At 32.8% G+C, this 16,625-nt stretch overlaps 1 protein-coding gene across 7 annotated transcripts; it reads right to left on the reverse strand.

Moving 5' to 3' along the window:
• Nucleotides 1-479: 479 nt before the first annotated feature.
• LOC134235182 (TNFAIP3-interacting protein 1-like) lies at nt 480-13,267 on the reverse strand. Of its 7 annotated transcripts, none has more exons than XM_062717290.1 (18): nt 13,134-13,267; nt 9,030-9,202; nt 8,693-8,835; nt 7,999-8,460; nt 7,064-7,231; nt 6,800-6,840; nt 6,530-6,662; nt 5,710-5,760; nt 5,429-5,614; nt 4,783-4,929; nt 4,564-4,653; nt 4,260-4,406; nt 4,056-4,139; nt 3,803-3,962; nt 2,482-2,634; nt 2,320-2,363; nt 2,058-2,157; nt 480-1,735 (listed from the first exon to the last, which is right to left on the reverse strand). In XM_062717290.1, exons 2-17 carry the CDS (start codon nt 9,145-9,147, stop codon nt 2,059-2,061), a joined length of 2,226 nt encoding a protein of 741 aa, XP_062573274.1. In that variant the 5' UTR covers nt 9,148-9,202; nt 13,134-13,267; the 3' UTR covers nt 480-1,735; nt 2,058. The 7 variants fall into 7 exon arrangements, with proteins under 7 accessions (XP_062573274.1, XP_062573275.1, XP_062573276.1 ...); XM_062717291.1 differs by having other exon boundaries at nt 13,130-13,243; XM_062717292.1 differs by lacking the exon at nt 13,134-13,267 and adding an exon at nt 10,252-10,270.
• Nucleotides 13,268-16,625: the final 3,358 nt, after the last annotated feature.

The raw sequence follows: 16,625 nt of genomic DNA on the forward strand, positions 1-16,625 counted from the left end.
TTGATTTTGATGAACAGTGTTGCCATGGTGCATTTCTGTGAAATTCTTTCCAACACTACCTCTTCTATAAATTGGTCCAATTTCAATAGGTCTTGATACATAAGTGGACGTCATCAAGAAACTTGTATTGGTATTCCAACAAAAATGTCCTCATTTAATATTCCTAAAAGTAAATGAAATTACTGATTTATTTTAAATGCAACCCACTGTGTTTTTTAAAGGCAAATCCCTGAACAGTTTGGTTTCATCTCAATAGGACTTAGTGCAAAAGTAGACTATTATAAGTAAAAACCAGAAGAACTACAGTTTCATCAGAGACTTCTACTTTCAATTTTAAAATTTTATCAAACTCAGTCTATCTTATCAAGGGTTTGTTTGAATACATGAACTGAACAATAACTGTCAGGCCATTTATTGAGGGATAATCATTGCTACTAATCGTTTTTGAAATAAAACTGAAAAAAATTCAAAACAATTCGTTATATGTAATTTCGTATAATAACACTAAAGAGATTTATTGTGGGAATATAAGAAACTACAAATAAAATTCAAAACATTACGTTGTAAATTTTCTGCAATGGCCACAGTGTCTTACTAGTATTTTCTTTGACATAATTATGAGAAAATAAGAAATATTTCTCTACACATATAATAGATTAAATCACAGAATTTAGTACAATCAATGTTATTTACATGAGACAGTATATAACCTAAATAAGATATGTAAGATTTTTTTTCATTTCTTGCTTTATCAGAATTTTAATAGCCCTAGGAACTTTCTCCTAATTAAAGTATTACTTCTGGATTATAGATCATAATGTACTAAAGTTACATTTACAAATTACAATTACATGAGTAGGAATCAGTAATTAGAAAGAACTAATTTACAGTACATCAAACAAATAAACGGTAAATAATTTACAACATGAATATGAATAAAAATCAAGTAAAATAAAATATATAATTTAATACATCACAACATAAAAAATGTCCACTATTTTGGGAACTATTTGTGCATTTCAATGTACAAGTTGAATAAAATATTATCATCATGAATAATAAAACAAAACAAACTACTACCTACTAATGTGTGTGATTTAAAAAAACACAAAGATTTGCAGTTAAATTTAAATTTCTGTTTCATGGTTAACTCCAGGATATCCTCAGGAGAAATAATTGGTGCATCTTCAATCAGAATCTTAAATTTTCAAACCTCTCTTATTCCTTCCATAGTACAGTTCCAGTTAGTCCAACATTTCCTCCTCGACTTGTTTCTGTTTCACACTAATGGGAGTTAACTCCCATAGGTACTCTGAATCCCCACACTTCAATGTGGTCAATCAATTATCAACAGAACAAAAATACCTCCATCCATGATCTTGTGATGGAATCACCGATAACACTGACATCTCCAAAACACATGGCTTCTGTCACGTTTTATATCCTCTGTCAAGAAGATGGGGTCGAAATGCATGGTTCAAATATTTGGGGTAATATTTGACTTAAATTTTAATCTCAGTGATTTTGGAAGTACAAAATATTTCAATGACAAGCTTTTTGAGCTTGGCATTGAAATATTTGGTACTTCCAAAACATACTGAGATTAAAAATAGCTATGTCAGATTTGATCTGACTTGTGTGTTAGTCTCTCCACAGAGGGCGAAAAACAGAAGCTGAAAGGGCTCAACTGTCATTGGTATTGTTCAAATAAAAGGTATGTGGCACTTTGAAGAATCTGTGAAAAGAAAAGGAATTCTAAAAAATAAAAGAGAAATACTACCCTCTAAAATATATATCTATAATAATAGGAAAAAATATGCTTATTTTTAATTTGCAAGAACTTGACTTTCTTGTAACAACATAAGACAGTGTGCTCACCAAAATCTCATTCTTGCATATATTAGTACATGATTATTATTAATATGTTATTCCTTAAGATTATATAGAGCAATAACCTTAATCCATGCAAATTTTGTCTCAATAATAAAGAGTTAATGAATACTAGTATGTTGCAAAAATTTCATGATCTATATTAAATAAGCAAATGATAAACCTACACTAATGACAGTTGATGGCCTTCTTGCCAGAGTCAGTACAAAGGTCACGAGGGTCATCACCACCACCAGGTGGCACTGTGTCTCCCCGAGCCATCAGATGCTGTAGATATAAATAGACCACTATCATATATAAAATTGGAACATACCCTGTACTTAGAAATTGAATGAATGGATTGGTTTATACTTATACTAAATCTGACAAACTTTTTTGATTTATTTGATAAAAGTGTATAATAATGATTCAAACTTTTTTCTTTCTTACTTGTGACTGATTGGTATTTTGCTGGTAATAGTTCTGAAGTTGTTCTGAAAAAAAAAAATAAATATGCTGGATAAATTTTTGCCAAGATTTACTGAGCTTAGCATTGAGTCATTATTTTTTTTTAAATGCCAGTTGGTAGATTACATAGAAAGCTGTCATTACCTCTTGTGAAGACACATCCACAGATTTCACACACGGTGCGGGAGGGGTGGTTTGTGTAGGTACAGTTAGGACATCCCCAGGCCCCGGGGAGCTGTTCAGGACACAGCTGGGCCTTATTGGTCAACTGGGGTCGGAAATACTCCCCTGAAGTGTCTACAACATAAACAGATACATCATCAGATTACATGTAGATCACTAGGCAACTCTGTATTGAATCCAAGGGTATGCCTTTTCAAAAATATGAGTTCTAAAAATCTCAGATTCAGTTTGCTGTGAATTTTTAGCTCTACTGGTCAGAGACCAGAAGAGCTAATGCGATAGTAATGCGTCCGTCGTCCGTCCGTCTGTCTGTCTGTCTGTCTGTAAACAATTTTTCAAAATGCTACTCCTCCTACAGTTTTGGTCCGATTTCAATATAACTTGGCACACAAGTAGACTACACTAAGATACATAATTCTGTGCATCAGTTTTTGATTTCGATGAATGGTGTTGCCGAGGTTACTAAAAATAGAAATTTTTGTGAAATTGTTTCAAAATGCTACTCCTCCTACAATTTTGGTCCTATTTCAATATAACTTGGCACACAAGTAGACTACACTAAGATACATAATTCGGTGCATCGGTTTTTGATTTCGGTGAACGGTGTTGCCATGGTTACTAAAAATAGAAATTTCTGTGAAATTGTTTCAAAATGCTACTCCTCCTACAGATTTGGTTCGATTTCAATATAACTTGGCACACAAGTAGACTACACTAAGATACATAATTCTGTGCATTGGTTTTTGATTGTGATGAACGGTGTTGCCGAGGTTACTAAAAATAGAAATTTTTGTGAAATTGTTTCAAAATGCTACTTCTCCTACAGTTTTGGTTCGATTTCAATATAACTTGGCACACAAGTAGACTACACTAGGATACATTATTTTGTGCATCGGTTTTTGATTTAGATGAACGGTGTTGCCAAGGTTACTAAAAATAGAAATTTCTGTGAAATTCTTTCAAAATGCTACTCCTCCTACAGTTTTGGTTCCATTTCAATATAACTTGGCACACAAGTAGACTATACTAAGATACATAATTCTGTGCATCGGTTTTTATTTTGATGAGTGGCAAGGATCATTTTTCTATCTTTTGCTGATTTAAAGTCTCAAGTCCCAACTGCTACTTTTCTCTTCCTTTGTTTTAAGTATTAACCAGTAGAGCTACAGTCTCGTCAGAGACTTCTGGTTTATAAAATATATTAATTAGAAAATCTCTCAAATACAGGTCTCCAAATGTTAAAATATAACTTCAATTCATTAAGGAGATGCTTTTGTCTTACCTTGAGGTCGTGCTGTTTGGAACATGTATGGGGGTACAGGTTGTGCCATAGGATCAGACTCAGGCTGGCTTCTGTAGGGGGTCATGAACTCTGGCACAGCAGGACGATTCATCATTTGGTAGTACTGCTGTTGGGCATTCCTATCCTTTTCACGCTGAAGCTATCATTGAAAAAAATTCATAGCAATCATTCATTTAAACAAAATATCAATTAAAAATAATTCTTATGATCAAATTCAATGCTTATGATGTACCTCTTTTTTCAGTTTTTGATTTTCAGAATGTAACTGTACATTTTCTGTCATTGTTTGCTTCACATTCTTCTCTGCACTTCGAAGCTGCAGAAAAGAACAACTTTTTTTTTACATCTTTACATAAAACAATTGTTAAATATTTCCAACCTTAGACTACTTTGAATAAGTCCTGGGAGTTCCTAGTAAACTAAATCGAACACCCACCTGTCTCTCGAAGCCCCTGAGCTGGTCCTGTAGGGTCTTGACCTTCCTCTGCTCTGCCTCCAGCTGCTTCCTGAGATCGTCCTTCACAGACTGAGCATGGGCCCGGTCACTTCTCTCTCTGTCAAAGTCCTCCTTAAATACTGTCAGCTGTGATGGGGGCAAAATTATAAATGTCAATGATTCATGGACAAGATCTTATCTCCTGTTTCTATCTTTATATTTCTGATGAAATTTATAAAATATTTCTGATGAAATTTATAAATGAAACTTTTCTTTTCACTAAAATTAACTGAGTCAGACATACCTGTTCTCTCAGAACGGCATTTTCTAGCTTCAGTTCCTCACTGCTGCGGCTTTCTGTAAGTCCAACAACTCTAACCCCATTGCCTGTTCCCTGAATATCATGAGATAAAAATATGCATAGAATCAAAGCTATAAATATCAAATATCATTTCAAGAAAAAAAAAAAATCTAAGATTCATCTTCTATGAATACCCTCTACACTTTAACCTTTGACCCTTACCTTAAGGACATTCACCTCAGCCTCCATGGCACTCTTCTCCCTTTTGAGTCCATTAATGACCTCTAATGTCTGATAAGCTTCCGCTTCCAAGGCCTCGACCTTCAGAGTTTGTCTGTCCAGTCTCTGTTGTAAATCTTCCCGTTTGGCCTGAATAAGATCATAAAAAAACTATAGCAACACTGAATTATTAAAGAGGTTTTGATAGACATGAAAAGTTATTTTCTCGCCATATAATGATAACAGATATAAACATGCTCAGATCCCTGTATTATCTATCAACTTAGAGTCACCATTGAGATGTAAAGAATTGTTTTTTTAAGAAGAGATTTTTTGTAAATCCTTTTTGTAAAGCCTTCTTTAATTTATAATTTTTAGCTCACCTGAACCAAAGGCTCATGTGAGCTTTTCTGATCACATTTTGTCTTACGTCTGTCCATCTGTCTGTCTGTCTGTCTAGCCTTCTGTTAGACCTTCTGTCTGTAAACTTTTCACATTTTCATCTTCTCAAGAACCACTGGGGCAATTTCACCAATACCTCCCATAAAAGTATCCTTCGGTAAAGGGGATTCAAGTTTGTTCAAATGAAGGGTAATGCCTTTTTCCAAAGGGAGATAATTACAAATTATTGCAAAATTATCCTCATTACCTCTGCCTCGTTAGTCCTTTCCTTGGCATTAAGAAGAATCTTGTCAAACTCTTCCTGTCTTTTTTCGTCCTGAGCTTTGAAGTTTGTGATTTCTGCTCTCAGTTTATCATTCTCTGACTTTAACTTCTCCTTATCTCGCGTCCACTGACTAAAATAGTCCCGCCATTTCTGGGTTTCCTTCTGTAACTAATTCAAACACATTCCCATAAGATATTGAGCATAGATCTGTTTTAAGAATACCTAAACTTTTCTTTAATTTTCCCATGAATTCAAATAATTACTTTGTCTATAGTCTCCTGTTCTCTACTGCTAAGTCTACCATTCTCCATTTTCTGAAAAAAGTAAAGTAAAAATACAATATGTAAACAAAAAATATTTACAGTACAACTAAAACACTGTGTTTTAGAAATGTATACAGATTTCTTTTTTTGTCCTGTCATTTTTGCCCTCTGGTGTTTGAATCAATTTACATTTTAAATTTACAAAGACAGTTGCATTAAAGATACTTCTTTGAACTTTGAATTCATCAATGATTGAGGAATAGGGGGCAGAGCTTAAATAAGATAAACATTTCATGCTATAACGTTACATGACATTAAAACTACATGTATTTTTCATAATTTATACATCCGCTTAAGTGATTGACTTTTTTATGCATTAAATGAGCTATGTGTCCCTCTACCTGTACATCTTTTCTCCTTTGTTGTTCCCAGTCTAGGACCTGGGTCTGTAATAACTATTTATTACATTTTATGTATGAATGATTACTATGCTTTCATCAATTTTTGTTGGCATTAGTTTTCGTGGATTTTGTAAAACAGACATTTGGGAGGATATGTTATTTCGTGGACAAAACCACTGCCTTTACAAATAAATAAGATATTTCTTAATTCACTGAACACTGAATTTCGTGGATTATCGAAATCCTCGAAAATTGGTGTTCATCGTATATATTGATGAAACCACAGTACAAATTACAAATAGTTTATTTTCCCCCTACCTGTACGTCTATTCTCCTGTGTTGTTCCCAATCCTGGACCTGGGTCTGTACTGACTATTTATTACATTATATCTGACTGTATGGTCTATTTTCTCCCCTACCTGTACGTCTTTTCTCCTGTGCTGTTCCCAGTCCAGAACCTGGGTCTGGGAGGACATGGATGAAGCAGGACTCAGGTTGTTGACCTGATGCTCCAGCTGTTGTATCCTCTGTAGCAGACGGCGATTCTCCGACCTTCAATTCAGAAAGAAGGTCATATTGTAACAACAGAATGGAGGAGGAAAAGAAAGTGAAAGAAATCTTATGTTTTTAAAGGTTAATTTATACTAATTTTATTTTGGTTGTTCATAAGGCAGCAATAAGTTCCTTACTTTTCTTGTTCTAGTTCTTCTTTTAGTGCTAAATTGCATGTCTGTGAAAAAAAAAACAACAAAAACTTTTTAAATTTCTATCTTTCTGATCATCATTTAAACCAACAAATTCCTCTTTAGAGAGCTGCAACTAAAATTCAAAACAGCTTATTTTTCACTTTTTTAAAACACAGCAACAAGTGTAGGTACAGAGCCTACATTGCAGCAGTCAGCTATTTTTCACTAGTTTTACACATCGACACAGAGCGCATTTTGTTCACTGACCTTGTATTTCTTGGTCTCTTCTTCCTGTTTTTCGATTTCTGGGACGAGCTCCTCCAGGAATTTCCTCATTTTCTCAGCGGGGCCGTCGGTCGTTAGGTCGATCGTACCGGCCACCTGGCTCACCTTTATACTCAGTACAGTTTCCTCCTCTCTGTTGTCTCTGTTCGGCTACAATCAACAAACAGTATTATGTCGTAATCAGCAGGTTTAAGTGATATTACATAAATGTATAATTTATTACCATATGATAAAAATCATCAAGTTTTTAGATTTATGAACAGTGTTATGATTTTTTTTCATTTATTTAAAATGGTTTGCAAGCACCTAAACTGATTGCTATGCAGTAAGAATCTTAATCAATACTTCCTAGATGTACTACGTATGTAAAAAAAAAAATATCATGTACATTTATATGTAAATAAAACTATCAAAAAAGGAATCCTCAATTTTCAAATCTTGAACTCAGGACCTGTAGGGTTAAAGTAATGAGCTGCAACCCTGATGTCTAACATTTTTGTGGCAAAATTGTAATTAACTATTTCAAGGACAAACAAAAAAAATATTCATAAACTGTTATACTCATACAATATATTTGCAGTCTGAAGAACTTTTTATAAGCTGTGATAGAAGCTATATTACATTATTGTCGTCCTGTACAATATTGATTTCTTAGATAATCTTATATACTAGATTGTACAAAAGTCTTTCTTCCGAGACAGTTTATTACTTTGATTTAGTCTAATTGATCATAAAGGTTTAAATTATAAAAATATTTATCATAGAAACACATTTTACCAGCTCAATAAAATTGTCAAAAATGCAGCTCATATTGCTTTAAATACTGAATACTTTTGACTTTGACCCTTTTGACAGAAAATAATGTTATTTCAATTTGTGCTGGGAAACCTTGCATTATTAATTCTTGGAGGGCTTACAATATTTTGGGCATCAACTGGACCAGAGAGTTCTTCCTGGGGGCTGCTAATGACCTGCTGGGACTCTGACATCGATGGAAACTCCATCAGATTCAGGCTACCGTTAGAACTTGTGTAGTTGACCTTCGTTGAGAGCTGCCGATTTAAGTTCGGAGAAGTGTTAGTTTGTCTTGTCATCTGCTCCAGAAGCGATCCAGAGGGGGTAGGGTCAATTCGCTCAAAACTGGAGGCTGATTCTGAGGTGCGACAGCTCCGATTCTTTGCGCTGTGGTTTTCGAATTCTAGGGACTCTTGTGTTGGCATCTTGTCATCCAGAAAAGGTTTGGCATGTGTAACAACATCTTTGGGGGGTGATGAGTTGGACATTGTAACTGTGTTATGGATGTAGCTTGGAAAATGTTCAGTGGTGTGCTTTTGTTGATTATCAATTTTTAAAGATGGAGGACCTTCAGTCTTAACCTTCTGAAAAAAATTATGGCTATTTTAATATAGTTATGAGTTATGGTCATTGTCTTGGACATCTCATTAGATAGTAATGTTGGACAAATCGTAACAAATAGTTCCTTGTCATTTTTAATTGACAGGTCATTAAACTCAAAAAACAATAAATCAACAAAACGATAAGTTGACTATGTTAATTGAAATTAAATTTGACAAGGAAGCAATTCCTGCTCATTAAACTGAGTGCACTAACGTTAAATGTAACGTCTATATCATGATCCATTACGTTTGGCTGTGATTGGTTGTTTTTCTGTATCAACTCTAATGCTTCGCGGAGAGCTTTGTTTTCCTCCTGCAACACTTGACACTCTTCTTTTTTCTCAAGTAATAAGTTTCCTGTAATTAAACAACTAAAACAATTACTTAAGAACACTGACTTTTTAAAACAAGTAATTTTTATTAAAAATTAATAAATTGATAATATACATTTGTACTACTGATTTATAAACGAAAGACACAATCTATAATTTGTGTACATTAAACTTTGATATTTTGACAGATGACATAAATGATCTCAGGTGAAATTCTACCTAAAGTTAAGTATCCTCGAATTTTTCCGTGTAGCAGTTCGTTTTCCTCTTGTAGTTGCTGGATGTCACTAGCATCACTAGGGAGGTGTAAGGAGGTCTGAGATGCATGATGGGTCATTCTTCACGGCTGATATCCCTGGTATAAGCATTGTGCCTAATGCTTCATTGTAATTCTGTTGGGAAAAAGAATTATATAGAGTTGTAAGTATATTAAACATGTTAAAGAGGAAGTCGTTTAAATAATTATATACACATAATAAATTAGAATCATCACCAAGTTTTTACATAATTATTGTGAATAGTAGGTCACCTGTTTCCTAATGATATGATGTTTTAAAAAAAAAATTAAATAAAGGAAAACAAACTTTGGCAAAAAGTATGACATGTCAATCCGATTTTTTTCTGAAATAAACAAAATGGTGTGTTTTATCATGATTATAGTGCCAGTATATGAGAGTGACCAGTTACCTTATGTAAGTTTTATACATTAAGTACTTTATTCTATATTAAGATCTTTTATTTGGATATGCTGATCAATACGAAAAAAATTTATACTGACAAATATTTCTGAGAAAAAACTTCAATCCTATAATTAAATTGTCAATAAAATCTTCAAGTGAACAAGTATAGCTTTCCCATACTAAAAAATGTTTTATTTTTAGGTAAATATTCACAAAACTTCCGTTATTTCCTGGTTTATAGTGAAACCCATGCAAAGATTAAATCAGTGGTCAGTATTGGTGTACAAATAATCACTAAACAAAAAGAATCATTTCATAATGGTCTAAATATAACTAAAAATTATCTGCTATACGTGGGATACCGGTAATGACAAAATGAAAACAAGGTCTGTAGCAACGTGAAACTAAAAAAAATCTATGAATGGTCCTACGATAAAGGCCTAGTACGCCTCAGACCTAAAATGAAAGTTGAGGCATATGTTTTGGTCATCTTTTCTTTTTTGTTAAAAAGATTTAAGATATCAAAATAATGAAAACATGGTTACTTACTTTGTATCAATTCCAATGAGGAATGTAAAAACAGGCTGTACTCTTACGGTTTTCCTTTCAAATTTTTATTGGACAAACGATATATTTCCTTGAGCTACGTAATATGAATGTGCCAAAACGAAAATTGTTTTTAAAATCATACATTCACTGATGGCAATATAACAGTTCGAGCTACGAAAAATATTATCGTTCAAAAAATAGAAAATGGTTACCTTTCTATTTTTTGAGATAAAACATGGACAAAACACCAAATACAGTAAGGCGATTAAAATTGCGGAATAGTAGGGAAATCCCCTTGTTGTCTAAATATAGAAGGCGCAATGCTTGATTTATGAAGTCATCAATAAAATCACTATTTATTATACAGAGTCTATTGTATTTCATTAAACATTTATTAATGAAAGGAAACAACCCAAATTTTTTAATGTACATTTTCACAATTAGAACGTTGAATAATTATAATTTTCACATATAATTAAAATAGATTAAAGTCACGAAAAACATTTTTTTAAGGGAATTCATGTGATGAATATTTAAGTATGATTGATGCTAACTTTTTTTAGGCCCCTGTATAATTTTATCATGTTAACGTTTATTTTCATGTAACCAATAATTTATTTTTTGGTGGATTAATTTAACCATTTGATATGCATTGGGGGGGGGAGGGGGGGCACGTGCAGGCACTTGTTTTGGTAATACATTTTTGAAAATTTTCAGTATCACACATAACCACAAGCAATATTTATATATCGAATCTAAGGCCGAATTCCTTTGTTTAATAATATCTTTTTCACCCTAATGCTTTTTTCATTAAGATTCAACCACAGAAAAGTCCCCAAAAATGCTATCTTCTTTATTACGTATGGTGTATTGTTAACGTATTTTTATGTTTCATGATAATTGGCACACTGCTTAACTGACTTTTAATATGGGCATATACTATAGTGTATTAAGGACTTTTTTCTTTCTCCATTTTATATGTTAGGCTACGTATGTTTTACTGAACTACAAAAAATTAAAGGCTTTTAAAAAAGATTAACTCATAGGTACATGTATAGCTAATTCCTTATAAAATATATTGTAAAATCACATATTTTCGCGGTGACAAATTTTCGTGGTTTGAAGAAAAGCACTTGGTTCATGGGGATTTGATTTCGTGGATGGAGAATTGTTTCTTAGTTATATATGTAACATTTTACATTTCGTGCTGGAAATTCGTGGGTTTCTTCATAGCTTGAAAACAACGAAAATTAAACACCGCAAAAATTTGTGATTTTACAGTAGTACATTTAAAATATTTTGATGTTCAGGTGGGAAGATTTTAATATAGTATCAATATCTATTCAACTTTTTTTGATCCCAAACAGGTTTTCGCACATAAGACTAAATGAATATTCTTTAAGGGGGCCGACTATAGTTTCCATCGCGCAATATTTCGCGCATCATAGTAAAATGACGCGTATTTACTGTTTTAATGCAACTTTTTTTGCTTAATTATTAAGATTTAACAAAATTAAGAAATTATAGGTGTAAAAATGTAATTACAATTTGATATAACTGATTTTTTAACCGATTTTGCAATTGATAGGTAGATTGACGTCGTTGCAGTGTGTTTTTGACGTTATGATAATCTGTAGCTCTTAAAGAAAGGGGTAATAAAAATATTATTAAGGAAAAAGTAATAAACATAGGCTCTTGAAATTTAAAAGATAGAAATTTGAGAATATCACCAATATTTTAATCATGTTTTTATGTGAATCCATTGTGTACATCATATTTTGTAATACTCTATAAAAATAGTAAAATTTGCTAATTTTTTGCATTTTGAGATGCCCCCTCTGGTAACAAGGTGGTAGAATTTTGTGTTTCTTACATATATTGTATAATATAGTATTACTCATCAAATATTATAGTTTGAACAAAATGTCTATTGTAGTTTTTGTATAATTTGCTTTAAAGTGCTAAAAATTGGCATTTTCCTATATAATCCTATAGTAAATGTACCTGTATTTTGAGACGGTCCCTCAAAAATACTTGGACGGTAGATTTCCCTCAAACTTTGCATGTACACTGAAGTTAATGTAAGTTATATATGGTATAAAAATGAAGAGTTTCGCTGTTGTAGTTTTCACACAATAAAACTATAGTCGTCCCCCTTAAATTCAAATTTTGCTATGAAAATATGTCAGATGTTCAAAGAGATTATATTATAATTTATTACATGTATATGATTGAATAATTCCTACCTCTTTAATTGGCTAAGATCCAATAGAAAATAAAGAAATAAATAGAAGAAAAAATGCTATGTTGTATTCGCCTGCACGTGACCTTCCAGGTGAATACTCTACAAAACTTTTGATAAGCTATTTCATTTGCTACCAACTTCCATTCTGATGAACATAACATTAGGGAATATATAATTTAGGGCGGGGTGGTTATGGGGGTTGGTTGCAGGGGACTTCCACCCCCATCCCAAACAATTTTTCTGAACGTGATTTTTTTTATTTTTATTTCAGAGTAAAATATTCACTGAAAGAATGGTCCCCTACTAATGGACCCCTAACCTCAAAAATGGAATATAAAAGAAATCTCTTTTTATGGGACTCATCAAAGTTTTTTTTCAGCTGTCAACTGTAAACATATAAGATAGCATTAACTACTTTATAAGTTTGTATCATTTACCCGGGTAATTATTAAATCACATAATAAAACCATTATTACTGTTTTTGAAGTCAATACGATGAATAAGCTACCTTCGAAGTACAATATTCACCTCGTCATTTGGGTTCGGTGAATATTGCACTCCTCGGATGGCTAGATCATCGTATTGACTTCAACAACAACAATAACTGTTTAAATTATATAGGTACTATAGTAAATCAGACAGACAGTAAGTAGGAAATGTATATTATAATATTCTGGACAATTAAAATCTTGCAGAAGGAAACTTGTGCTACATGCCTCTGTATTGTAGTGCCTGTCAACAGCCACAAAATATCAAGGGTCAAATCATTAAAATGCATTGAATGATTGCCACCGTGCACAGAGTTGTAGATACATGTACACAAAATTCACAGTACGGCTGCTTACCGACATGACATTCCAACGTTTTCACAATTTATCCTTATTTTCTAAACCAGAACACCAGTGAACCTTTTCCTACTGTCTATTAATATAAGTAGGTTTCTAACTTCCGGGTCAGTTGAGCACGTACACAGAGGTATCAAATATTTACTATATAACTTCCCTGTCGCAGAATTAATGTTTGTAAAAACGTGTATTTACTCAGTTAAAGAGTGTGTACCAAGTAGTAAAGTGTAAAGATAAAAATCAAGAATCCCCTGTATTTTGCTTCTAAGTAAGTCGTAATATGATATTTCATCATTTAGACGTCAAGCACAAATCTCTGATTAGCTGCAGCACCTAGGATTGGTCAATCTTACGCACAAACTGCTCAAATTTCTATAGTAATATATGAAGTAAACAATGAGTATTCTCAGGAAGTATAGCTATTTTGTTAATTCACATTTTACCTAATCAAAATCAGCCTCATGATTATTTTCAGTTAATTATGAATATACAATTTGCAATTATTGATTTTTTTTTAATTTCCTTATTTCAAGTTTTAATTTTGTGATATACATATCAAAGAATTTCAAAACATTGTTGACACTGAATTTGATCAAATGTAACAGAATTAATCGACAAAGCATGTCTACTATTTTCTTAAATTAAAATTAGAACAAATTAACACTTTGCCTTGTTAAAGTTTGAAAATTATTAATTTGAACTTCAAAATAAATAAATAAATAAAAAGATGTGGCTTGAACAAAATACAGTTATACTTTCAGAGAAAAGTCTCACTTTTACTCCATCCATTTTCTCTTAAAGAAATTATCGCAACACATTATTTTCGCGAGCAAGTTTTTTTTACTTTTTATGTGAATCAATTTTTTACAAAGTGTTGTTACTGCAGTATATGACGTTTATAAATAATTATAATTAAGCGAGAATAAAATTTACGAAAGTAAATTATTGATCCAAATAAAGTTTACGTGAATATATCACACACATTGTGATATATGTTGTGATCATTTCGCTACAATAATTGATACAAGAGAACCACTATTGTCAATCTTATTTCTCAATTCCTTTTTTTTTTTTTTTGCACTCTTGATGTAGGAGTCAATTTTTTTTCCCGTCGTCCATAAAAAGGCAAAATATGTGCACAATAGATCTAACCAAAAACAATAGATCCAAGGGCATTGGATCGCTCTTCTGATAAATTGTACACTCTATTGCTTCTATTTGGAGTCTCTAAGTATCCTGTATATTAATTTTAAATAAAGCCTTCAAATTCCAAAAGTAAGTCATCAAGACCTAAATCTTAGCTTAAACTCTCGGAGAGCCCAGGATAATCAACTGACAAAGTGTGATGATCCTAAGCCCCTTATTATCTGAAAGATTAATATATAATCATGAGATTGCAAAAGTTGGTCACAGTGACCTACTTTTTAGTAAACTAACTCTAAGACCCCAATATGCCTCAAATGACAAATTTTTATTATCTTAAGACTCTTATTATTTGAAATATCTAAATAATGCCCTGAAAATCCAAAAAGTAGGTCAACATGACCAACCTTTTATTAAACACATTTTGATGACCCAAAATGCATCAATTGGCAGAGATTGATTAATCTTAACAAATCATTACCCAATTATTTTAAAATTTCCAACAAATTTAAAAAGAAGGTCACTGTGACCTACTTTTTAGTTATCATTATCCAAGGACCTAAGATGCATCAATTGACAAATTGTTTACTATTCTAAACTTTTAAGTACCTGGAGATATTTAAATATAGCCACAACATTTCAAATTTAAGTCACCATGACCTACTTTTGGTTGACATTTTTCAAGGACCCAGATGCATCAACTGACAAAGTTTGATGATTCTAAGTCAATAAGTATTGGAGATATTTAAATATATCCATAAAATGTCAAAAGTAGGTAACGGTGACCTACTTTTGTCTGTACCAGGAATTGTAATTAAAGAATATGTGTTTCAAACGTTCACGTTTTGACATTTGCCTTTTTGCCATTTTGTATATGTACAGACAAAAGTTAAGAGCACAAATTGTGCACTGTCATTGCAAAATGTACATGTCAATGTACATTTTACATGTAGATATACAAATTTTAATAGCAGTCGGAATATCTACTTTCTGATGTCGGCCATCGTAGCATTCCGCAATAAATTTTATTATTACGCCCCCTCCAAAGACCCGAATTCGCCGCTGGAACTTTCACATTTACTTTTACGGTAACATCCCCTTGTCTTTCTGATGATGGCCTCGGCCGATAATCCAGGAGCCACCAACCCCCAACCCCACCCCCTGGAGGGGAGGGGTCCTTCCTGGGTCATGGAGAACTACCTATCCACAAAATAAAATGAAGTCCAAGCCAGTAAAACATGCTTATATGTACCTTATATTGGTACAGAGAGGGGGGGGGGGAGTGGGAGAGGGAAAGAGAGGAACTCTTTTATGTTGTTTGCCTGTAAATTTGTGTTTGTTTCGGATAATTTGAACTTTGCATCCATTATAGAGCGGAACAAATTTGATTTTCAACGAAATATGAGTCACGTGCTTTTTTCGAAGAAGACATTTGTTTAAAAGTGGATAAATTAATAATAAGAAAAATCAATCAATTATGTTCCACATTTTTTGAATAACGTACACAATGGCTCAGCAAATAAAAATTACACAGATGATACATAAACATTAGTTTTAATATTTCAGCCTCTGAAAATAAACCCCCAAAGATGCCCCAAGAGATTTAAGTTCATTTATTTTTCATAAAAAAGGGGGAGCCGGATCATTTCCAAAACAAAAAAAATGTAGCTCAATTATTTTTTCCCGGATCATTCTTTTGTATACGTTTGTATACGTTGTCGATTACTAGTATTCTTTCATTTTTTGGCATTTGTTATAACACATTAAATGAATACATTAAAAGGCTTTTATAATTATTTCACAGATGATATTATATCAGGTCTAGCTGTTTATCAGTCTGTCCGCAAAAACTTTAACCTTGCCCGTAGCTTTTGACTGGAGTGGGGCTATGGCTTTCATATTTCACAGGTGTATTCCTTGCGACAAGACCTTTCTTTGGATACCACCAAATTTGACCTCTTGTCCTTGGAGTTTGGCCAACTTATACAAAACTTAATGTTAACCTTGGCCATAATTTTCGAACAGCTCGTACTAGGAATTCTTATTTCACATGTGTATTCCTTGTGAAAAAGACCTTCCTCTTGATACCAACAATGTTGACCCTGACCTTGGAGTTCTGCTTGCATTTGAGAAACTTCAACCTTCGGCATAAGCTGCCATACGGTGTCTTGTTTCATTTGATAAAAGTAAACGACCAATTGTAGATTAAACCAGAAGTCTCTGTCGAGACTGAAGCTCTACTGGTTTGTACTTATAGCAAAGGAAGAGAAAAGTTCTTAAGCAGTTGGGAATTGAAACATTACCACAGCAATAAAAAAATAATCATCCTTGATTAAGTCTCTTTATGTTCTTA

The sequence above is a fragment of the Saccostrea cucullata genome, unplaced genomic scaffold (genome assembly GCF_032062105.1).
Source record: "Saccostrea cucullata isolate Sc308-1 unplaced genomic scaffold, CSIRO_AGI_Scuc_v1 ctg23, whole genome shotgun sequence".
Classification (NCBI taxonomy): domain Eukaryota; kingdom Metazoa; phylum Mollusca; class Bivalvia; order Ostreida; family Ostreidae; genus Saccostrea; species Saccostrea cuccullata.